The sequence below is a fragment of the Callithrix jacchus genome, chromosome 14 (genome assembly GCF_049354715.1).
Source record: "Callithrix jacchus isolate 240 chromosome 14, calJac240_pri, whole genome shotgun sequence".
NCBI classification, from domain to species: domain Eukaryota; kingdom Metazoa; phylum Chordata; class Mammalia; order Primates; family Cebidae; genus Callithrix; species Callithrix jacchus.
Genome location: NC_133515.1, coordinates 23,627,775 through 23,652,850, shown reverse-complemented (window position 1 = coordinate 23,652,850; position 25,076 = coordinate 23,627,775). Strand labels below are relative to the sequence as shown.

At 43.7% G+C, this 25,076-nt stretch overlaps 1 protein-coding gene across 1 annotated transcript in view; it reads left to right on the top strand.

Moving 5' to 3' along the window:
- ACOXL (acyl-CoA oxidase like) overlaps positions 1-25,076 on the top strand; it is a 389,909-nt gene that overhangs the window by 282,977 nt on the left and 81,856 nt on the right. The window contains 2 exon segments of the mRNA XM_078348358.1: positions 19,324-19,344; positions 19,346-19,410. Of these exon segments, the coding sequence (XP_078204484.1) occupies positions 19,324-19,344; positions 19,346-19,410 (86 nt within the window).

The window sequence follows — 25,076 nt, the reverse complement described above, 5'->3', positions numbered from 1 at the left end:
CCAATGAGAACAAAGACACAACATGCCAGAATCTCTGGGACACATTTAAAGCAGTCTCTAGAGAAAATATATAGCAATAAGTGCCCATATGAGGAGAACGGAGACATCCAAAATTGACACCCTATCGTTAAAATTGAAAGACCTAGAGGAGCAAGAGCAGAAAAACTCAAAACCCAGCAGAAGACAAGAAATAACTAAGATCAGAGCTGAACTGAAGGAGATAGAGACACGAAAAACCCTTCAAAAAATCAATAAATCCAAGAGCTGCTTTTTTGAAAAGATCAACAAAATAGACAGACCACTAGCCAGACTGCTTAAAAAGAAATGAGAGAACAACCAAATAGATGCAATAAAAAATGATAAAGGGGAAATCACCACAGATTCCACAGAAATTCAAACCATCATCAGAGAATATTACAAACAACTCTATGCACATAAACTAGTAAACCTGGAAGAAATGGATAAATTCCTGGACTCCTGTGTCCTCCCAAGCCTAAACCAGGAGGAAGCTGAAACTATGAATAGACCAATAACAAGGTCAGAAGTCGAGGCAGCAATTAAGAGCCTACCACACAAAAAAAGCCCAGGTCCAGATGGGTTCACAGCCGAATTCTACCAGACACACAAAGAGGAAATGGTACCATTCCTTCTGAAACTATTCCAAATAATCCAAAAAGAGGGAATCCTTCCCAAATCATTTTATGAGACCAATATCATCCTGATACCATAACCCGGCAGAGACCCAACAAGAAAAGAAAACTTCAGGCCAATATACATAATGAACATAGATGCAAAAATCTTCAATAAAATATTGGCAAGCTGATTGCAATAGCAAATCAAAAAACTTATCTATCATGATCAAGTAGGATTCATCCTGGGGATGCAAGGCTGGTTCAACATACGCAAGTCTATAAATGTAATTCACCATATAAACAGAACCAAAAACAAAAACCACATGATTATCTCAATTGACGCAGAGAAGGCATTCGACAAAATTCAACAGCTCTTTATGCTAAAAACCCTCAATAAACTCGGTATCGATGGAACTTATCTCAAAGTAATAAAAGCTATTTACGACAAACCAACAGCCAATAGCATACTGAATGGGCAAAAACTAGACAAGGATGCCCTCTTTCACCACTTCTATTCAATATAGTATTGGAAGTTCTAGCCAGAGCAATCAGGCAAGAAAAAGAAAGAAAGGGTATTCAAATATGAAAGGTGGAAATGAAATTGTCTCTATTTGCAGATGACATGATAGTATACCTAGAAGACCCCATCACCTCAGCCCAAAAACTCCTGAAACTGATAAGCAACTTCAGCAAAGTCTCAGGATATAAAATCAATGTGCAAAAATCACAAGCATTTCTCTACACCAATAACAGACTTAAAGAAAGCCAAATCAAGAACAAACTGCCATTCACAATTGCTACAAAAAGAATAAAATACCTAGGAATACAACTCACAAGGAATGTAAGGGACCTCTTCAAGGAAAACTACAAACCACTGCTCAACGAAATAAGAGAGGACACAAACAGATGGAGAAACATTCCATGTTCATGGTTAGGAAGAATTAATATCGTGAAAATGCCTATACTGCCCAAAGTAATTTACAGAATCAACGCTATCCCCATCAAGCTACCATTGACTTTCTTCACAGAACTGGAAAAAACCACCATGAACTTCATATGGAACCAAAAGAGAGCCCGTATAGCCAAGTCAATTCTAAGCAAAAAGAACATAGCGGGGGGCATCACACTACCAGATTTCAAACTATACTACAAGGCTACAGTAATCAAAACAGCATGGTACTGGTACCAAAACAGAGATATAGACCAATGGAACAAAACAGAGGCAGCGGAGGCAACACAACATATCTACAACCATACAATCTTTGATAAACCTGACAAAAACAAGCAATGGGGAAAGGATTCCCTGTTTAACAAATGGCGTTGGGAAATCTGGCTAGCCATGTGCAGAAAGCAGAAACTGAACCCCTTCCTGACACCTTACACTAAAGTTAACTCTAGATGGATTAAAGACTTAAACATAAGACCTGGCACCATAAAAGCCCTAGAAGGAAATCTAGGCAAAACCATCCAGGACATAGGAGTAGGCAAGGACTTCATGAACAAAACACCAAAAGCATTGGCAACAAAGGCCAAAATAGACAAATGGGACCGAATGAAACTCCACAGCTTCTGCACGGCAAAAGAAACAGTCACTAGAGTGAATCGGCAACCAACAGAATGGGAAAAAATGTTTGCAGTTTACCCATCTGACAAAGGGCTGATATCCAGAATTTACAAGGAACTCAAACAGATTTACAGGAAAAAAACATACAAGCCCATTCAAAATTGGGCAAAGTATATGAACAGACACTTTACGAAAGAAGACATATATGAGGCCAACAATCATATGAAAAAATGCTCATCGTCACTGGTCATCAGAGAGATGCAAATCAAAACCACATTGAGATACCATCTCACGCCAGTTAGAATGGCGATCATTAAAAAATCTGGAGAAAACAGATGCTGGAGAAAATGTGGAGAAAAAGGAACACTTTTACACTATTGGTGGGAGTGTAAATTGGTTCAACCATTGTGGAAGACAGTGTGGCGATTCCTCAAGGCCTTAGAAATAGAAATTCCATTTGACCCAGCAATCCCATTACTGGGTATATATCCAAAGGACTATACATCGTTCTACTATAAGGACACATGCACATGAATGTTCATTGCAGCACTGTTTACAATAGCAAAGACCTGGAATCAACCCAAATGCCCATTGATGATAGACTGGATTGGGAAAATGTGGCACATATACACCATGGAATATTATGCAGCAATCAGAAATGATGAGTTTGTGTCGTTTGTATGGTCATGGATGAATCTGGAGAAGATCATTCTCAGCAAACTGACACAAGAACAGAAAATGAAATACCACATATTCTCACTCATAGTCAGGTGATGAAAAATGAGAACACATGGACACAGAGAGGGAAGTACTAAACACTGGGGTCTATTGGGGGAAAAGGGGAGGGCCAGCGTCGGGGGGAGCTGGGAAGGGATAGCCTGGGGAGAAATGCCAAATGTGGGTGAAGGGGAGAAAGGAAGCAAAACACACTGCCATGTGTGTACCTATGCAACTGTGTTGCATGTTCTGCACATGTACCCCAAAACCTAAAATGCAATAAAAAATTTTAAAAAAAAGATCATACAAAGATGGCTGGGCACAGTGGCTTATGCCTGTAATCTCAACACTTTGGGAGGGTGAGGTGGGAAGATAATGAAGTCAGGAGATAGAGACCATCCTGGCCAACATGGTGAAACCCTGTCTCTACTGAAAAATACAAAAATTAGCTGGGCATAGTGGTACTCGCCTGTAGTCTCAGCTACTTGGGAGGCTTAGGCAGGAGAATTGCTTGAACCTGGGAGGCAGATGTTGCAGTGAGCCAAGATCGCACCACCGCACTCCAGCCTGGGGACAGAGCAAGACTCTGTCTCAAAAAAAAAAGAATATACAAAGACAAACCATAGCCTTGGAGAGATTGTTTTCAAAACCTATATCTGATAAAACACTTTTGTCCAGAATATATAAAGAACACCTACAATAGAATATTTTATAGATACGACTCAGGAAAAATTGCACAAAAAGCTTTAAAAGATATTTCATAAAAGAATATAAAACAATGGCTAATAAGCACATGCAACTTTGCCTAATTTTTATTAGTCATCCCAGAAATAGAAATTAAAATCACAATGAAACACCATGACACACCTACTGAAATGGTTAAACGAGAATGATTGACAACACTCCATCCTGGCAGTGCTACAAAGCAACCACAGCTCTCATAATGGCTGTCTGAAATCTAAAATGGTGATCACCACTCTGGAAGACAGAGTGGCAGTTTGTTATAAGGCTAAATGTACACCTATACTGTAACCCAGCGATGACCTTCCTAGATATTTGGCCAAGAGAAATTAAAATATTTGCTCACAAAAGACTTGTACAGGACTGCTCATAACAGCTTTATTAATAATATCCAAAAACCAGAAACAGGAAGCCAAATGTTCATCAACATGAGACTAGATACACAAACTGATATATTTCATACATCGGAATACTGCTTAGGAATAAAAATTAATAAACTATTGCTACATCCAACAACATATGTGAAGTTTACACTCTACATTTAGCAAAAGAAGCCTGACACAAAATAGTTAATACTGTATAATTCCATTTATGTGCCATTCAAGGAGGGGGTGAAATTAGTTTTGTTTTTGTTTTGTTTTAGAGATGGATCTTACTCTGCTGCCCAGGTTGGAGTGCAGTGGTACGATCATAGGTCACTTCAATGTCAACCTCCTGTGCTCAAGCAATCCTCCTGTGTCAGCCTCCTGAATAGGTAGGACTATAGGCATGTGCCATCACACCTACTAATTTAAAAAAAATTTTTTTTTAGTTTTGGTCTTACTGTATTGCCCAGCCTGGTCTCAAACTCCTGCCCTCAAGTAATTCTCCCTCCTTGGCCTTCTAAAGTGCTGGGATTACAGATGTGAGCCAGTGTGCCAGGCTCCAAACTAGTTGATGGTGATCTGGTGATCACAGTCTGAGGGAGACTGCCTGGCCGGGGGAGTTGAGACTACAGAACATATCCTGTATGGGCATATGCACATGTAAGGAATCCTGGAGCTGTAAACTTAAGACTTATGTGTGCTATACATCTGACTCTATGTATTTTCTACTTCAGTGAAAACATTGACAATTATAACTTAAACAGGTCCTTACAACAGCAGTCAGACAGATTGTTTGCATTACAGGCACTTTGTCTTTTCATATGAAAATGGAAATTTAGAAGTCCAAAACAGGAGACTTCAGCTACAGAGTCTTCATACACTGACTAGGGGAAGAAGCAATGGCTAATGACAGCAGCTCTCACTTATCATGTGCCGATCCTGGGCCAGGCACTGTGCTAGGCACTTTTCAGCATCATGTTGAAAAATGGCAGCGGGTACCCAGGCCAGCCAGCAGCATGGAATCCAGATAGCAAGGTGACAGATGGTGGGGTGGTCTATACTGGTGGCCAGGGTCACAGAAGCCTGGCAAGAGGTGAGCAGTGGAGGGCTGGCCCTGAACACAGGGAGATGGGCCATAGAGAGTCTGGACATTCTATTCACTGAGAAGGATGAACCCCAGGAAGCAGGGCCCCAGCAAGATGGTGAGGAAGGGCCAGCCATGGACGTTAGGCAAGTTAGCCAGCAAGATAAGGGGATAAGATAGGGCTCAGTCTCAGAAACAGGCAAATTTGTGGGGACATGTGACAAGCTCTGGGTTCTACACCAGTTGCTTGTGAGTTTGACCTGGTGTAAGTGTAAGCGACTGGACACCATACTACAGTTTCTAAAAGTTCCCCCTGTTTAGGGAGCAGACTTGCCCTGGGGTGAGGTATTACTGAAGATGGTAGTATTGGGGTGTGCGGAAATGAGCCTGTTATTCTATTTTGCCCTGTCTACACAAGGCCAGTGAGCAGGACCCCCTGGTAAGCTGGGGTCACAGACATGTGTTAAGTTCCTGCCATAGTGAAGAGCCATCCAGAGCCCATTGTCTTGCCACATAACCAGCAATCTTACTGCAGAACTGAGAAAATGGACCCCACAAAGTTATCAGACCAGACACCCTTACCATTTCTGCACAAGCTCAGCCATGGCAGCCAGACTTCTGCCTCCAGCAGCACAGTAGAATGCGGACATTTCTGCCACTAGAAGCCAAGGGAAGAGCAGTGGCCCTTATTGGGGATGAGGCATTTAAAGCCAAGCATGCAGGTGACATGCATGATTAGAACATAGCAGAGAAGGGAGAGGGGAGTCAGATCCATCCCTATCAATGCCTTTGCCCTCTCTCAGGGCAGTTCTAACTGCAGTCTCCCCACTTGCCAGCTTAGTGGCTTGGTGGCGGGAACCCATGGCCACTTACTGACCTAGAATTCCACGTGGCAGTTCTCGGTGACCCGCTCAGATTTCTGCCCCTCCCTCCCTGCTTGCTAGCACCTTGGGCAGTTAGGTAGTCTGGTTCTAGATTAGTTATTGTTGTTTAATCCCTGATACGGTTTCACTCCTTACTGGCAAGTATCTCAAACCTCTCTCCCTGCTGCATGCAAAAGATGCTCACAAGTTTTCTTGAAGTTCTGAAAAGTGGACAGACTTTAGTATTCCTAAGGGCTTAGCCAAAAATATAATTCCCTTAGTGACAGTAAAATACATAAAAATGCTTAGTTGAAACTTCAAATATACAGCTAAATAAAAAAGTAAGGAACAAAATCACCTGTAAACACTTTTATTTTTACTGACAAGGTCCTTTTAAAAAAATGCTACTTCCCAGTGGTTCTCTATATGCCAGGCACTGTAGCAGTTCTGGGGTGTGAGGATGACCAAGACACAATTCCTGTCGCCAAGGAATTCTGGGGGAGAAGGTTGGCAGGGGAAGTGCAGGGAGAGGAGATGGAGGAGGGAGCAGGGGGGAAGGAGGAGGCACACACCATGGGGTGGGCTTGGTGCATAGGGGCTGGGATGGCCATGAGATTGGAACAGAATCTGGAATGACAAATGGCAGAGCATGCCCTGTCCTATCATCCCCAGGTAGAGAGTGGGACTGACCTTTCAGGCAAGGCATAGGGATGTCAGTGAGAGACTAGCAAGTTCAGCCTGAGCATCAAGCCGCTCAGTATCCCATTGGGTCACAGGCTAGAGAGGCTGGTGGACAGGGTGACTGGGTGGCAGGTGGGCCCACAGCTTTGTGTGCCCTGCATGGGGCTGGGCTCCTTCCATATCTATCTTCCCTGCAGAGGTTGTGGCCTGAGCACATGGGAGTTCTAGGGAGAGCCTTCAGTAGTCAGTGCTGAGAGAGTGACCATTTGAAGGCCATAGTAACTAAGGGCCCAGAAGTGCGAGGATGCAGCCTGAGCTGCAGTGGTAGCAGAGAGGCTGGGGAGGTGCTGCTGGGACTTTGGGCATTGTGATGGGGAGCAAGCTGAGGGGGGAGCCAAAGCTGGGAAGACAGCATGCCATAGTGGAGTTGGAGACATAAAGACCCAAGGAGCCCCAAATTGCAATGGGGTTAGTGCTTCCCTTGCCAATCCTTTCTTTACTGGATTTTCCCCAAATCCCTTATGGGGTAGGTTTTCTGCATGCTATACCCATCACCTCCCACTCGCAGCCCCAAGAATGCCTCCTGCAGCTGCCTCATGAGCCCAGCACCAGCTGAGCTGCTGCAGAGATTCAGGAAACAAAGATCTTGAGGCCTAATTTCTTTCCCATATTAAATGTACATTTTTCTGCCTTATGTCAGCTTTAAGCAGTCACTAAGGGCAGTCAGGTTCCATAACATAGTCTTCAGCTGAATGTGAAGATCATATTATTGAAACAAGATCTTTCTAGCTGACCATACTCCAAATGCATGCTTTGGTGCCTGTAAAATCTATTTAAGGCCTCCTGATTTTCCCCTTTCTATTCCTCCATCCACCACGACAGTTAAGGAGAAACTTTCAACATCAGAAAACTGTTAAGAAAGGGAGAAAGTATCAAACATTTATTTACACATCTGTTGTTGGAAATTACCAAGATCAATTTCAGGAGAGTAGAGTCCAAATGCGTGCTAAATGACCAAAGAGAATGGATCATCCGACAATCATTTTCTATTCCAAAAGGCTCAGTAATGAAAAGCGGACTCTTCATTTGACATGAAAGGAAAGAAGGAGGAGAAATTAGAAAGTAATATATTCAATTATAGAAGCCCTTTGCCAAGACTCTGTTGATTTCATGTTCTGACAATTTCAGTTAAGCCTCAGCAGGGAAAAGTTTCAGAAACAGGTCAGATTAAACATGTACAGGTTCCCACTCCTGCAACTCTAATGTGTGACAAAAAATGATTGAGTCTTCGCTAGGCATGGACTTTGTCTTTGGGGTCTGTTTATATTGCCAGGACCCAGACCAGAGCTTAAAAGACAATGTGGGTGAAAGAAGAGGCTACAGAGATCCTGTCAGGCACTGTGACTGCCGTGCAGTGAGTGGCTGACTCTCTCTGCTGAATTTGCTCTATTTCTCTGCCCTCTAAATCCACTTTCTTTTTCTTTTCTTTTCTTTATTTTATTTACTTATTTATTTTTGAGATAGAGTCTCCCTCTGTTGCCCAGGCGGGAGTGCAGTGGTACAATCTTGGCTCACTGCAACCTCCACCTCCTCCCTGGTTCAAGCGATTCTCCTGCCTCAGTCTCCTGAGTAGCTGGGATTACAGGCATGTGACACCACACCTGGCTAATTTTGTATTTTTAGTAGAGATGGGGTTTCACTATGTTGGCCAGGCTGGTTGCGAACTCCTGACCTCAAGTGATCCACCTGCCTCAGCCTCCCAAAGTGCTGGTATTACAGGCATAAGCCACTGTGCCTGGCCAAATCCATTTTCTTCTCCACTCCCACCTAGTGCATCTACTTCTACTCTCACCACCCATCTGTGGGAGGGGCTTCCTTCATGTAGTCATTGACCAGGCTCCCATGCTATGCTGGGTGCTGAGGTGGTCACAGTCCTGCCCTGATCAGAGCAGAACTCACATGGCAGCATGGCAAGTTTCTGTGGTGGACCTGCCAGCTTGGTGGGAGCTCAGAGGAGGACACCTGAACCGCTCTGGGGTATGGGAGCTGGTGGGAGGCTTTCTGATGAGGTGTCTTACGTTCTTGAAACCAGGAGGTGGTAGTTAGGTGGTGGAGGGTACTCTGGTGGAGAGAAGCATGTACAAATATCTGAAGCAAGAGAGTGGCATGTGCTGTGGATATGGTTCAGGATAGAAAGCCATGTTTGTGTGCACATGTGTCTGCATGTGTATTTGTATCTTTGAATGTACATTTACTGAGACCCTACCCTGCACCAAGAACCACTAAGCAAGATGATATTTTTGCTGCTGTGAACTAGATGGTCTGGTAGGAGCTCCCTTTGTGAACAATAATGTGGGCTCTCATGCAGCTGTGCTGAACCAGCTGTGTTGGAGCCTGGGGACCAGGAGGGCCAGACAGATCATATTCTTTGGAGCCATATTTATCTGGGTTCCAGTATGTGACCTGGAGACAGAAATGGAACTCTTCTGAGACTCCTCTGTAGATGCAGAATGTCTTTCTTATACCGGTCTTCAGTGCAGTGCTTGGCACATGGAATGTCCTGGTTGCTGGACCCATTCACAGCATTATCAATGCCATTGATAATTTTGGCATTGTGTTTTTCTAGGAAAATTGTGTTGTGAATTCCAATCTTGCACCTCAGGGGCACACCTCCCTAGACAGGGACTGCTTCGCCTGTTCCACCCTGCAGAACTGCTACCTGCCATGTTTTGAGCAAAGGGAGATTCTGGTGCAGAGGAGGCTGGGACAGGCAAGGTTGGGAGGGGTGTAGATAGAGGAGGGGGCAATGGAGAAAAGTACCTTGGACTTAAACTCTGACCCAGACTGAGCATCACAGTGTGTCTCAGAGACCAGATGAGAGGCCTGCAGCTGGCGCCCAAATCCAGGATACAGTCCTGTCTGAGGCATTGGGAGGACATTTCCTTTTCTTTCTCCATGGGAAACAAGCTGGAAACTGTGGACATCAGTTTGCCCTCTGTGTCCTTTCTCCCATATTTCCTTTTTCTCATATGCAGCAGGATGTTGAGGGAGATTTGTTTACCCTCCTGTCGTGGAATTGTAGCTCAGGTTCAAAGCTTAGGGCAAAGGTGCCAAGAATCCCACATTCTCATCTTAGAAGCCACCAGTGAACTGCCGGCTGCTAGGCCCGGCCCCTTTACTGTCTGGGAGACTCTCCTTGAGGACCGGCCGCATCTGCCCCTCAGTACAGAAAGAGGGCGTCTCGGAGCTCAGGAAGAGAGGCTCTGGGTGGAGAGAGGAGGACCCTCTTCCCAAAGCCAAACAGACGAAACCAAGTTGAATAGAAAAAATATCTAAAGATGAAAGGGAGGAATAATTAGGGGTACAAATACATGAGAGAAGAGTGAAAGTGGAGACAGTTGAATTAACCTAGGAAACGAGATAGAAAGAACACAAGGAAAAAGAGATAGAAATACAGGAATAAAAAGAAAAACGAGATCTGTTTCTAAGGAACATAAAAAAGAAAAAACTTGGAAGGACCAAAAAATACAGAAAGACAGAAAAACACAGTAAGAATGAAAAAGTGGTTATGTTAGCCCAGAAAAAAAGAGAGAAAGAACTCATCTAGACCAGAGAGAGAGAGATGAAAAAATACACAATAGAGAACAATGTAAAGACATAATACAGAAAGAGAAATACAGGAAGGCTGGGCGCAGTGGCTCATTGGGAGGCCAATGCGTGTGGATCACCAGAGGTCAGGAGTTCAAGACCAGCCTGGCCAACATTGGTCAACATGGCGAAACCCTGTCTCCCCTTAAATAAAAATACAAAAATTATCTGGGCATGGTGGCAGTCACCTGTAATCCCTGTTACTCAGAAGGCTGAGGCAGGGGAATCGCTTGAACCTGGGAGGTGGAGGTTGCAGTGAGCCAATATCATGCCACTGCACTTCAGCTTGGGCAACAAGAGCGAAATTCCATCTCAAAAAACAAAAAAGAAAAAGAAAAATACAGGAAGGCAGACAAATATATAAAGACCTCCCCTACACACACATACACACATGAAAGAAAGTCAAACAGGAAGAAAGACAGGAAGGTGGAGATGGGGCTGAGCAGATGAGGGATGGTCCCTTCCTGACCCTGGTGCAGGCAGGGGTGGGATTACATCTGTCAGGATACCCCTGAGGCAAGCAATTCCATCTGTAGGTGCTTCCGGGGACTCTGAGGAAGGCAGCCTTGTGTTCTTCCCACATCGGCCAGTGCAATCACAGAGAGGTATGGGCAGGACCCCCAGGGAACCCCAGGCCTCCCAGCCGGAGCCAACCAGGAGGCAGAGAGGGCTCCCAGGGGTCTGCAGCAGAGGGAGGCGAGGCCAGGTGTCACTGTGCTGGAAGTGACCACACTGGAAGCCCAGGCCACAGGCAACACTTACTATAGAAAGCAAAGAGAAGAAAATAAGGAGAACAAACAAAAAAAACCTCTGAGTCCTTGGAAGATCTGGCTTGCGACATTTCCCATAACTCTGCGAGGTGGTTACTGGCTGGGCAGTTCAAGGCTCACCCCCAAGAGCAGAAAGTGGGGAAGCAATCATTGTGTTGACCTACTTATCTATAACAATACTTTAGTGTAGGCGCACACTCCATATCTGTTGTTGAACTCCATATCTGATGGGCATACTGTAAGAGGGCCAGCACCTGATGTGTGTCATAGCTGACATCCGAGTGCAAAGAAGCCCTTCTGTCTGCCAAGTGGGAATGCAGTTATTGATCAGGACTGGACTCTTTCCTGCTGATGCCACCTCTATGCACAGGGAGATGAGAGGGGAAAGGAGAGATTTAGGAATAGACATAGTCAAATAATTCTAAGGATATACAAATGAATCTGGGGCTAAGTACAAGGAGAGGAATGTTTTAAACACTGCCTAGGGCAATTGCCTAAGAACTCAACGTGAATGCAGAAATGTTGGCACTGAAAAGGCCTGATGCATTCTGCAGAGGATTGTGCACTCCCTCAGGTTTCTGCTCATCCTGTTTTAATTTTAAAAAATGGAATGTCCAGGGAGACAACTGTAGCTCTTGGACAAGGTATTGGGATGGAAGTCTGGCATGAGGAAGGGGCCATCTCTGGGACCAGATGGGTGTGGGGATGTGTGGGAGAAGGGGCCCGTGGGAATTAACAGTGAGATGCAGAGCATGGTGCTGAACTTTAGGTGGTCCTGGGTATGGAGAAGGATGGAGAGAATTGCCAAGAGAGACACTGAGCCCTTCAGTGTGGTGGAGAGCAGCGTGGGCACAGAACATAGTGCTGGAGGAAGACATGGGCCAGACAGGGAAACTGAGGCTGTTGCAGCTGGGGAAGCCACCACAGGGGCCTTAAAATGGTGTACTGGGAAGAAGGATAAGGACACCCAAGATTTAGCAGAAAAAGGAGGGACAGTCCTAGGCTGCGATGATGGAAGGGATGTGGCTGGGCCAAGAGAACCTGGCAAGGACAATCTGACCACTCAGTCAGCGAACTCCCACCTCAGGCCCAGCATTTTGCTAGTGCTGGGCACCCTGGCCTTCTGTTGAACAGGTCAAGGAGGGACTGTGATCTCCTTCAATAATTAGGGGAGAAAGAATGTATCAGCTAAAGTGCTTGACTGCAGTGGTTTAAATAAATAGGAGCTTGCTGTTCTCCCTAATGAGAAGACATAGGCAGCCCAGGGCTCACCCTGTGGTTCCATGATGAAGTAGGGATGGGATTCTTACTGTCTGTCCTCTCTGTCTCCAGGTTGTAGATTGAATTCTGCCCTTGAAAAAGATATGTTCAAGTCCTAACCCCCAGTACTTGTGAATGTGACCCTGTTTAGATGGAATCAAGTTAAGACGAGGTCACCCTGGAGTAGTGTATCCTTTAACACAATATGACTGCTGACCTTATAAGAAAAAGAGCAAAGACTGAGGGAAGAAAGACTTATGCTGGTAGAGGCAGCAATGGGAATGAAGCAGCTGCAAGCTAAGGAATGCCAGAGACTACTGACAAACACCAGAGGCCAGAAGAGGAAGGAAGGAGCCTTCAGAGGTGGCATAGCCCTGCTGACACCTTGATTTCAGACTTCTAGCCTTTAGAACTGCCAGAGAATACATTTCTGTTTTTAGCCACCAGGACTGTGGTAGGAGTTACAGCAGCCTCAGGGAACCAATATACCTCCACAGTGCAGCCTGTAAAACTGTTCCAAGGTCACAAGGGGGCTGAGTTCCAGGCAGGTAGGTGCAGAAAGGACAAAGAGAAAAAAGGCAGTATCTTGTTATCAGGAAACCAGTAGCTTTTACAGAAGGGCTGCCCAGTAGACAACTGCCTGAGAGGTTACATGTCTAACCCTAGCGGCTAGAGTATGAGGAGGTGAGCTTTTTTTTCCAAAAAAACCCCACAATTTTTATATATATAAATTATATAATATATAAATGTATAATAATGTATATTATAGGTAATTTACATGAATTAAAATTAACCAATTTCAAATATACAATTAACCAGTTTTGACAAATGCATATGTCATATAACCACCACCAGTATCTGGATATAGGACACTTCAGTCACCCACAAAGTTCCTTTGTGCAACTTTGCAGCCAATCCCTTCCCCCATCCCCAACTCCTGGAAACTACTTATCTTTCTTTCATTGCAAGTTTGCCTTTTTTATAATTTAATAGCAATGGACCAGCATGGGTTTGTTCCTCTTTATTGTGAAGTGGTACTTCACAAATGGGTTTACCCATTAACCAGGTGGTTAGATATAGGCACTGTTTCCCACCATTTTGTCCATCATGAAAAAAGCTTCTGTGAACAATTTTATATTCAACTTTATGTGGAATATGTTTTTATTTATCTTGTATAAACACAGAGGGGTGGAATGGCCGGGCTCTTCTGTAGGTATACGTTTAACTTTATCAGGAATTGCTCAGCTGTTTCTAAAGTGGCTGTACATTTTACACTCCTACCAGTGATGATTTTGAGTTGCTCCACATTCTCACCAATGCTCCCTTTTGCAAGTGTTACTCATTTTAGCCATTTTAATGGGTGTGTGGTGCCTTCTCATTGTGCTCTTAATTTGCATTTCTCAGATCTTTTTCATGTGTTTATTTGCCATTCATTTTATCTTCTTTGATGAAGTGTTTGTTCAGATTTTTTGCCCATCTATTAAACTGGGTTTTGTTTTCCTACTACTGAGTTGTAGAAGTCTTCATAAATTCTGTACAGCAATCCTTTATTAAATGAGATTGCACATATTTTTGCCTAATCCATTACCTGCCTTTTCATTTTTTTAATAGTGTATTTAAAAATCAGATTTTTAAATTTTGAAAAAATTCAAAATTTGTGTCTTGTCTCACAATATCTAAACCCAGGTCACTAAGACTTTCTATGTTTTCATCTAGAAACTTTGCAGATTTAGTGTTTGCATTTAGGTCCATGATTCACTTTGGGCTAACTTTTGTATATGGTATGAAGTAAGGGATAAGGTTCATTTATTTCTTTGTTTTTTCATATGGATGTTCAATTGTTTTAGTGCCATTTGTTGAAAAGATTTTTATTCCCTCATTCAATTACCTTGGTACCTTTGTAGAAAATCAGTAGACCATACACATGTGGCTCCATTTCTGAACTATCTACTTTGTTCTATTCACCCATGTTTCTATCCTTACCCCGATACCGTACCATTGTGTTTACCATAGCTTTATAGTAAGCCTTAAAATCAGGCAGTGTGAATCCTCCAACGCTTCTTTTCTCAAAATGGTTTTGACTATTCTAGGTCCTCCGTACTCTCATACAAATTTTCTAATTAGCTTTTACAGTTCTACCACACACGCACAAAAGAAAGTCTGCTGGCATGCATTTTGATTGGCATTGTGTTGCATTTATAGATCAATACGGGGAGAAATGACCTCTTAGCAATATTGTGTTCTCTGGCCTGTGAATGCAGTATATAGTTCTCCTTTCTTTAGGTGGTCTTTTTAAATTTTTCTTCTGCAAGATCTTTTCATTTTCATGTATAGATCTTGCACTTTATAAAATACATTTTATACTGTATTTTTGTATATCAATCTTGTACTTTGGGCCTTTGTTTAAATCAGTAGTTTCAGTAGCTTTGTTGATAGAAAATGGTTTGGGTTCTTGGATTGTGCAGAAAGGAATTCAAGGCAAATCACAGTGCAGTGAGAAGAGACCATTAATTGAAATCTACTCAGTTTCAGAATAAGGCATCCTCAGAAAGCAAGAGAAGTGTGCCATCTTTGTTTTTTGTTGTTGGTGGTGGTTTTGTGTGTGTGTGTGTGTGTGTGTGCTTGTGTGTGTGTGAGAGAGAGAGAGAGAGATAAGGTCTCCCTCTGTTGTTTAGGCTGGACTGCAGTGATGTGATCATAGCTCACTGCACCTTGACCCTCCCAGGCCAGGTGATACTTCCACTTCTGCCTCCTGAGTAGCTGGGACTACAGGCACTCACTATCATGCCCGGATAATTTTTGTAGAGATAGGGTTTCACCATGTTGCCCAGGCTGGTCTTGAACTCCTGGAATCAAGTGATCCACTCACCTCAGCCTCCCAAAGTGCTGGGATTACAGGCATGAGCCACCATACCCAGCCCATCTTAGTTTTAAACTCTTCTTATATAAGGGTCTTATCTTTGTAAAGGCTAAGCTAAGCTATGTCTACATGTGAGTGGGCTGACAGCATGGCAAAATTTACTATTCTGCTGATTTAAAGAAAATTATCCTTGTATTTTTAGGGAATAAGTACATCAAAGCATAAATATAATTATCTTTAAATCATATATTTTTATGGATATTGAGACATCTAAGACTTTCCATTGTTGTAAGATTGTGTCCTTTCAGGTACATTTAAGCTGTTTTCTCAACTGTAAACATCTGATGACTGTGGTTTGTGACTGGAAAGGAATGTGCCTTGCTAGTTTTAAGATGGAGTTTATTTTAAAATGATGTCACCTTGACTCTTCTGTGCTCCGATTTCTCTAACAGCTTTATTATATATTTCTTAGGCTGGGTACAGTGGCTCACAACTGTCCCAGCAACTTTGGGAGGCCAAGGCTGGCAGATCACTTGAGCCCAGGAGTTTGAGACCAGCTCCAGCAACACAGCAAGAACCTGTCTCTACTGAAAATTCAAAAGAGTTAGCCATCCCAGCTACTCAGGACGCTGAGGTTGGGAGGTTTGCTTGAGCCCAGGAGATTAAGGCTGTAGTGAGCCATGACCACACCACTGCAGTTGAGCCTGGGTGACAGAAGTGAGACCCTGTCTCAAACATAAATAAATAAATAGGTATTTCTTAAGATTTTTCTATATAGACAATCATGTCTTTTTGAGTGAGGTCAGTTTTACTTACTCATTTTTATTTGTTTTGGAGGTTTTTCTGAGACAGGGACTCACTGTGTTACCCAGGCTAGAGTCCAATGGCATGATCATGCCTCAGTACACCCAGACTCAAGCAATCCTCCCACTTCAGCCCTCTGAGCTCTTTGGCCTCCCTAAATGCTGGGTTTATAGGCTTGAGGCACTGTACCTAGCCTACTTATTCGTTTTTAATCTCTGCCTTTAATTTCCTTTTCTTGCCTTATTACCCTGGCTAGAATCTCCATTTCAGTGTTGAAAAGAAATGCTAATAACAGACCCTCATCTTCTTCTTGAACTTAGGGGGAAAGCACTCGAACTTTTACCTTTAAGTATGATGTTATCTGAGATTTTTTGCAGATCCTCTGCAGGAAAGTATTTTTAATTGGCTATATTGCTGCCAAAATCTATCTGAGGCTTTTTAGGAAAAGAAGGGTGAATGGATATAGGGAAGGTACTTCTTTATGCATTAAGCTCTGTATCTTGTCTGTGTGATGCTTTATCTGGACATAGGCATATCTTTTCATTCAAAGAGTTAAGTATGGGATGTTGTTGATATTAAATGTGACCATGTGTGATCATGCATCTTTATAAACAGCATGCTTGGGAGGGGCAGGTTTTGCCAGGGAACTAACTCACTCTCAGTCCATTGGGAGGCAGTGTAGCCCATGGGTAGAGATGTGGGCTCAGAGGCCTGGGTGCCCTGTTCCAACTCAGCTCTGCAACCCTGGGCAAGTTACTGAACATTTCTGTGTTGCAATTTCCTACCTATAAAATGAAGATCAAAATAATATCTACTGCCACGGCTTCTGAAGACTTAATGAGAAAATGCAATTAAGTGTGTAAAACAGAGCCTGTTTTCTGGTGCATTTTTAAGGAGGACTTCGTCTGCATAAGGCTATATTTACACACAGGTTTTCAGTAGCAGGCTTACTGTCTGAAGCAAAGAACAACTATATCATTTTTTTAAATCCTCTCCTGAAACTTCGTATTAAGGTTTTTTTAAGATGAGAGGGTTGATTTCTGTTGTTTTACAATATTATTTGTATAATACATATATTTTAAAATATTGTGCATTGCATGGGCAATTAGAGGGTTATAATGGTTGCCAGCGATACTCTCGAAGTTAATGCTGTCTCTGTACTTGGAGGCCAAGCCAGAATTTGACCTTCTGATGCGTTCATTTTGACTACTAGACAACAGAATGGTGTGTAGAGCCTACACTGCTCCAACAGTCCATTGGGTGTAAGGGCCACGGTGAAGGCCCCCATTGGCTTTAGCCTCTTATTTCCTACAAATAAATTCTAATTCAAGGGGACAGAAGCTTCTCAGTTGGTTGGTTGCTTGTTCTAGGAATGCTGCCTTTCCATCAACATGCCCCAAGACCTGGGTGCTCTCCTTCATGCCGGAGGTAGGTCTGAAGGTCGGGTCAGGGAGCCTCTTGCCAGCAGGGTTGAGGTTGCACTTGGCCTGCTCCAATGTCATACAGGAGCACCAAGATATTGATATATAAGGAAAAGCACTTAGGAGCTGGCTGGCAGGGGGCTCTTCACTTGAACTTGTTTTTTTTTTTTTCCTTTTCCCTCATACTCTTTGAGGAGTGCAGTCGCAGCAAGCTTTGCACAGGGCTTTCAGCAAGGTTTCCCACCTGAAGTCCCTTCTTCAGGCAAGGGTCTGCATGGTACAGCTAGTTGTCTGTCTCTGGTTTTCTTTTGATCAGGCCAGTGAAAAACTTACTCTACACATTGAGTTAAAAAAAGTAAGTAAAAAGTGCCTTTGATTCTGTTTGTACACATCAGCACAGTGTTTTATTCTTCTCTGCCTCCCATGCAATGGTGGGGGATATTTGGTGCATGATTAGGAGATTAAACCATATTAATTGGGATTTCCTCAAGGTGTCCTTTGCAGTGGGATGAGTAGAGCTTCAGCCTCTCCTTCCAGAGCTTCCAGGAGTGTCTAGCCAGCTCTTGTCCTCCCCCTGACAAGATGTTCTCAGGCTGTTTCCTGAGAGTTGCATGCATCCACCACACCCTTTCAGTTGTAACTGTGACACCAGCGCAGAGAGATATTGATTCAGGAAGCAGACATTATCCTTTCTCTCAAATATCATGAGATGTCCCAGTTAGGTGTGGAACCCAAGGCACCCATGACATTGTCCTCCACACTGTGCCTGCAGCCCCAGGTGATGTTGCTGAATTATACATGGGTAGAGGCTTTTGGCAGCACTGTTTTTCCACCAGAGCACAAAGCACTGTGTTACAGGAGGGATTTTACATGTTGAGCTCCAGGCCCTGCAGAAACTGCAGAGTGACAGGGAAGCAGGTCATTATTTAACTGAGAGAGCCCATCAGGGTATGAGTTTAGTACAGATGAGAAGCAGATACATTGAGTGTAACTTTCTTTTTGAGTTATTTCCTTGAGCAAAAGAAAAAAAATGCTAAAAGTTTAAATATTAAACCATGTGGTTTTCAAAACAAAGAAAGGCAAGAAGGAACAAAGAAAAGCCTTACGGGCCACATTTAACTGTCCTCTTTGGTCAGATAAGAATCTGAGACCTTCAGCTCCTCCAAAATGACTGTAATTACTAGTTTTGTGGTTCGGTATCTTTCTGTTCTCTGCATCTTCTTCATTCTTATTTTACTCCAGTTATATTAATGTTTCCTCACTTCCCTTCAACTAAAACACAAAGCAAAGAAATAAGACTCCCTTCATCAGAGTGATTGAAAGATCATCTCACACAGAGTACATGCAGAAAAGCTATTTGTCAGACACATAAATGACATCCCTTCATCGTGGATCCTGTCTCCGGGTTTATGTTAATTCCTCACATACATCAAACATGGCGGCTACCCGGTGCCAATTCTTGAGACATAGCAGATGTCCAAGAAATGCTTTGGAAACAAATGGAAACTCCTGACTGCAAGGGAAGGAAGGAGGGAAGGTGGGCTGGTTATGTCGAGGATTATATTCAAGTAGTTTGCTCTGGTATTTTGAATTCTTCAGGCAGTAAGTGACCCAATCAGAACAGCCTCACTTGATCTGTGTCGTGTTCTCCCTTTCATGTGTTTCTCTAACTTGTGACCTCCATTAGTATAAATTAATGTAAGCATGGAAACAGGACTTGCTCTACACGTATGACATTTATTCATCTAACAAGCAGTTTCTGCAGGTCACAGAGGCCAGCCTACAGAAGGTTCTGCACTGTGTCCATGCTTAATGTTGTACTGAACATTTGGATATTTGCCATCTCTCTCGCTACTAAGTTAGACTCTGTCACAATATCCTCAGTGGTGATTTTTCTTCTGTCGATTGGACAGGTGGTGACCAAGAAGGAGGATTTTCTTCTATGCCTGGAATTCATGTCTGCACCACGTGGCTTCTCTGTCTCTGGCACACACTCACCGAGGTCAGTTGGTTCTTGTTGAATATTTGTAATTGAGTGACTCAGGGGTCTGCGGTTCCCTGGAGACAGCTCTGCAGGGAAAGGACAGTCCCCACACACAGGAAAAGGACAGTCTTTGTGTTGAATACAGGACCCCAAATAACTTACAGAGATGTGAAGCTTGTGGTAAATCAACTTTCAATTTACTAGAAACACTGACCATATGATACCCTCAAAGCCTGATGCTAAACCAGTTAGGAACTGCTCACTTAACACAACCTGACAATCACACACAGCACTTGACAGGAGCCAGTTGGCAAACGCCTGGCCCTCAGAAGTGGCCTTCTGCCTGACCACAATCTCATTCCTAAATGGGAGGGTGTGCACACAGATAAAGTGAGGGCATTTTAACAGGGGCCCTGCCTGAAGAATTTTAAGTACCAGAATTACTTAAACCTAATCCTCAGATTAGCAGGAAACTGGGTCAACCTTCTAAAGCAATGGTTCTCAACCAGGGGCAATTTTGCAATGTTTGGATACTTGGCAATGTTTAGAGACATTTTTGGTTGTCACACTGAGAGGGGCAGTGCCACTGGTGTGTAGTGGATGGAGGCCAGGGATGCTGCTGAACATCCTACAGGGCACAGGGCACTCCTCTGCAACCAAAAATTATCCAGCCCCAAATGACAGTAATTCTGAGAGAAACTTGAATATTCATTTTGGCTTCAGTAGACCAAAATAGCAAAATAAAATGAAACACTTAAAACCAAGTGAGATTCATGACAGCTTATCATTGAAATTATTGTTTAATTTTGAGAATCATCTTTTTGTTTATCATCATGTCCTGACTGAGTAGGGGGAAAGTGTTAAAAGAGAAAGTCCAGGCATTCGCTGAGTTGATAGCTTGATGGGATTTTCGGCACACTGGGTTGCTGCTGGCCCTGGGAGGGCTGGGTTTGGTCTCTCCACAGCTTGCATCTCGGGCACCATCTCATGGGGTGGAGATGGGAGCTCCTCAGTGGGGTCAGGGCAGGTGTTATGGCCAGGAACCTAGGAATGTGCCTGCATCCAACACAACCTCTCAGCCTGGCCATCCCCCTTCCTCCCTTACTGGGTGATCCCAAAAGTGCCTGTGATTCAGTGCCATGTGTCTATAGCTGCAGGAAGGTATGGGAGCCTTTCTAAGAGCTCTGATGAGAGCTGGATTGGAATGGGTGGTTTGGGCTCAGACTGAGCCCAGCTTCTTCCTTCCTTCTAAGGACCAGCTCTTGGGACCTTGCACCTTTGGATGAGCCTCCTAACACAGGGCTCTGGAGTAAATGTGCTGAGAGCACAGGTTTATCATAGGGACAGGAAGCGGGGGGTTCACGGGAATACCTCCCCAAAGACTGGTCTTTTCACACAATGACCATACTCTGCAATGACCATGACCACATTAGCCTTCCTGATTCTGATTGAGTTCCACTTTCTGCTTCCTGGGACATGGAGGGGCAGCAAGGAGAGGGACCAGGAGCATCAGGGACAGGGTGAAAGTTTCCCTCGCCTATGGGTCATGAAGGCACAGGATTGGGTTCCCTCATTTACAGACTTAAAAATTTTAATTTATTGCCCACCCACAGTATACTAGGCTTAAGGAAACTGACTTATCTTAATTGTACTCAAAGTAAGTAATATATAAATCTGAATGCCAGTTTATTAATCAGAAATAAAATCAAACACCAACGCATCAGTACATGCCCTATCTGTTCTATGGCATTCTATAGAATTCAATTATAATTAGGAGGTTGCAGCAGATCACACTATCAGGACAGCTCATGCCCTTAGGTCTGACTGGAGATCTGAGTGACCCCTGTGATCTGCTCCAGACCCTGGATCCCAGAGGATGTGTACTTCCATGGACTATCTTGATGCACTCAGCATCAACCTCCCTCCTTTAAGAAATTAATGTAAACCACGTTTCTTCTGATGGTGGGTTATTTCTTCAGATTTGCTGATAAGGCTGAAACATGTCTGGGGTATGAAACAGCACTCAAGGCACCCTGATCGAAGGTGAATGTGTCTCGGGCCTTCTCCTTCACTGTGAGTAGACTTATGCTGGCTTCATGCTTAGGGGTGTTTTGGCCCAAGCTCCTCCTCTAGGCCCTTGTGTACTGACCACAAATATCATCTTTCCAGGGATATGAGAATGAACTATATGGGCTCCAGGTAAAAATCTTCTAAACATTCAGAGAAGTGATTATGTTTGAAAAGGGAGGAGGAAGTCAAAGAATCACTTCACGATTACCTTCACCTTAGAAACATGATAATTCTGGCTGCACAGCCTGGTTGCTGAGAGCATAATGGAGATTGTGAGGACTGAGGATGTGAGCTCTGGAGTCAGGTCACCAGGTTCTGATCCTGGCTTTACTTTTTTCAGATGTGTGACTGTGAGTGAGTTACACACCCTCTCTGAGTTTCAGTTTTTTCCTCATTTACAAAATGTAGAGAACATGATATTTACCTTGTGGGCACAACGCCCAAAGCTCTTACCTTTGTATCTGGCTTATCATTAGTGTTTAATAAAACCTTTTTGTTACTACTAATCGCTACTCTATGAAAACCTTAGTTCTTATCACCAAAGTAGAACATTTCAACCTTCTTCCTTAAAGGGAAGAAAAAGAGGAAAATGAAACAGATTAAGTCTGAATGTATGAGGTCTTCACACCAGGAGGAAATATCAAGGATTTGATGATGCCACAGTACACAATAAATCCAGATAAACTCTGAACCTTTTATTGGTGCATAGCCGCAGTAGCAGAAATGATTATTTTCAGGAAATCGGCTTCAGGTTCAGTGTCAGATGAAGAGGACTTAGAAGTATAAAGAAAGTAATGGAAGAAAAATCATAAGGATTAGTTTAATGACAGCCTTTAGAAGGCCCAGGAATGTTGTGAAATCGAGAAATCCATCTGTAATGAGGAGGTCTGTACAGATACAGGACGGGTCCTAAAGATAAGGAGGCACGGAACATAACACTAGCCAGTAAAATTTCACCAGCGAGTCATTACATTCAAATAGCATGTTACCCTCTGGCAGAGGCCTCCAGGGCATGGGAGAAAATAGAAGGAGCCCATCTGTCTTCAGTGACCAGACCCGGATGTCGCCCTTGGAGCCTTTCGAAGGAAGAGAGCATAGGAAGGAAGAGAAGGATCAGTCTGTTAAAGCACAGTCTTAACGTCACCCCAGATGACAATGAACTCAGAATTTGGCCGTTTTTATTAGGAACAAATGGAAACAAGCCTTCTGGCATCTGTCTCCATTTGTCACCTGAAGACTAGGGAAAACCATATTTGAAATAAAAACGTTAAGCAGTCTCTAGTGGTTTCTGTAGTGGGATGTAACTATTACAATGATAAATTGTTAGTTTTCTGTGATACACATTTTCATCTTGTCCTAGAAAATGCAGTTCTGAAGGTTGGTGCTGTCTGAACCCCTAAGGTTTTACCAATCGTAAACAAAAAAAGGAGAAAGGAGGCACTTTTACTAAATAAATTACATCCACCACTTTCCAGCTCTGTGCAGAATTGTCTCTAGCTTTTCTCACTCTCAAAGCTTGTGAGTAGTTTTCATTATGCAGCAGAAAGTCCCCTTTCTGGTTCTTAACAAAGTGGCTAATAGCTTAGAATGTTCACATTAAGAGCAGGTTGTAATTATAATTAGAATATATAATAATGTGGATTTCTGCCTATCGGGGATTAATTTCAGACTCCTCTCAAGGATGTATTTGTTTTGAAACAAGACTTTCTTTGTTAATAAAAACATGATCGCATGCATTATTAAAGCATTATTTCTGTATTTTATCCATTAGTGCTTGTTTCAGTATTCTTCCTGGGATCAGCTGGGGCTATTCTTTATATAAACAACATTCGCCTTGATTTAGTTTTGGCTTTGGCATTCATCTTCCAGGAAATTATAACACTATCCCTGCCACCTCCTTGAATGTGAGCTCGGATAAACAAAATGCTCAACATAAACCACTAGTCCTGTGTGAATCTAAGTACTTGCCCCCGTTTACTCAACTAAACCCAAGATTGCGGAAGACAAACCTGAGTTGGGGTAGAACTAGAAGTTGCAAGCCAACACTTCCCATTCTTTGACTATTGGGTTTCCGTGGTGTTTTTCTGTTCCTTCTGGAGGTGGAGGCCTGGAGGGAAGAGTGGGAGGACCAGAGATCCTAGTTGGCTATGACACCTGTGTGCCTTCCTCTCCCCCAGCACCCATCTGCTGGTGTGTCTAGCTTTAGAGCAGTCTCTTATGGCCCCACACAAGTGGCCTGAGGGAGGGAGGGAGCCTTGGGCACCACTGCTCCTGCTTCTGCCCCTGTCTTTGTCTAGCACCCATTAAATATGTGGGCAGTGGAAGCCAGTAAGAAGGTCTGTTGAGCCAAGAATAGGCAGATGGAATTCACTGCTGGATCTCAGTAGACCCAGCATCTCAGAGTCCCCAACATTGGGGAAGGGAAGGAATGTCCCCTGGCTTCATTTTCTCTACCTCAACCACTTGGCTGAATCCTAGGCCTATGAGCAGTGACTGTGGGCAAAAGGTGAGCCTAGGAGTTGAGGGTCACCATTTCATGGAGTGTGTGATGGCCGGGAGCAGCCTGGGGAGTCAAGGAAGTTCAGGGATACTGGGTCTCTGAAGTTTGAGGTCTGGAAATGCAGGAGCTGGCAGAACGTGGAGGAACCCAGAAGTGATAACTCACCTGACTGTCCGCAAGTGCAATATTGCTTTGAGGGAGAGAGATGAAGGTGGTGGCCAATTGGAAGTCCGAGGGAGGTGCCTGGTGAAACAGAGACTGGCAGAAGTAGGAGCATGGAAGTTCCTTGTGCTAACATCAAGGAGGGCTCTTAGACAAAAAACATGAGAACATTGGACTGGATGGAAGCACTGTAGTATGTCAAAATTTGCTCAGTGTCATGGCTCATTGGCCAAGAGACATGGGAAGAGAAGGTTGAAGAACACAGAGCACCCGACAGGATAGTAGCTCTGCGGAGAGCTCTCCTCTGACATCCCGCAGGTTGTGTCCATTGGTCATCATGCTGGGGTTTCCTCCCGAGCTTTTCTATCTCCCCACAGCCATGTAGTTGAACTTCAGGTTTGGCTCAGCTGGGCCCTACGAAGACCCCAAATGCTGTTTTCTGAAAAAGTGCTGTCACAGCCCTCAACTTCCAAGCTTGTCCCTGAGGAGAGCTGTCTTTAGAGACTTTACTGACTCGTTCTCCTTTGAAGGAAGTGACAAATTCTGGGGTAGTTTTTATCACCAATGACCTGAGGACTCTGTTGCAGTGGAAAGAGGGGGAAGAAAGGCAAAAGCAAACTCTGACACCCCAATGATGTGTGTTTTATGGAGGACTCTCAACAATGGAAGTTAGTGGCTGTACTTGACCTGATGCTAATGAAATGTCACCCTTTGAGCCAAGTCTAATGGCCGACATGCAGCCATCTGTGTACTCATCATAGCTACCACAGCTGTCTCCATCTATAGAGCATTTTCTCTTTGCTAAAGTTTCACCAAGTTTTTGGCCCTTGTAATTTGTTTAATATCCACAACAACCTTGCAAATCCCACTGAGAAAACTGAGGCTCGGAGGGGTGAACAACTGCCCAGGGTCACACACTAGTAAGCTGTGACATTTTGACTTTGCCCCCA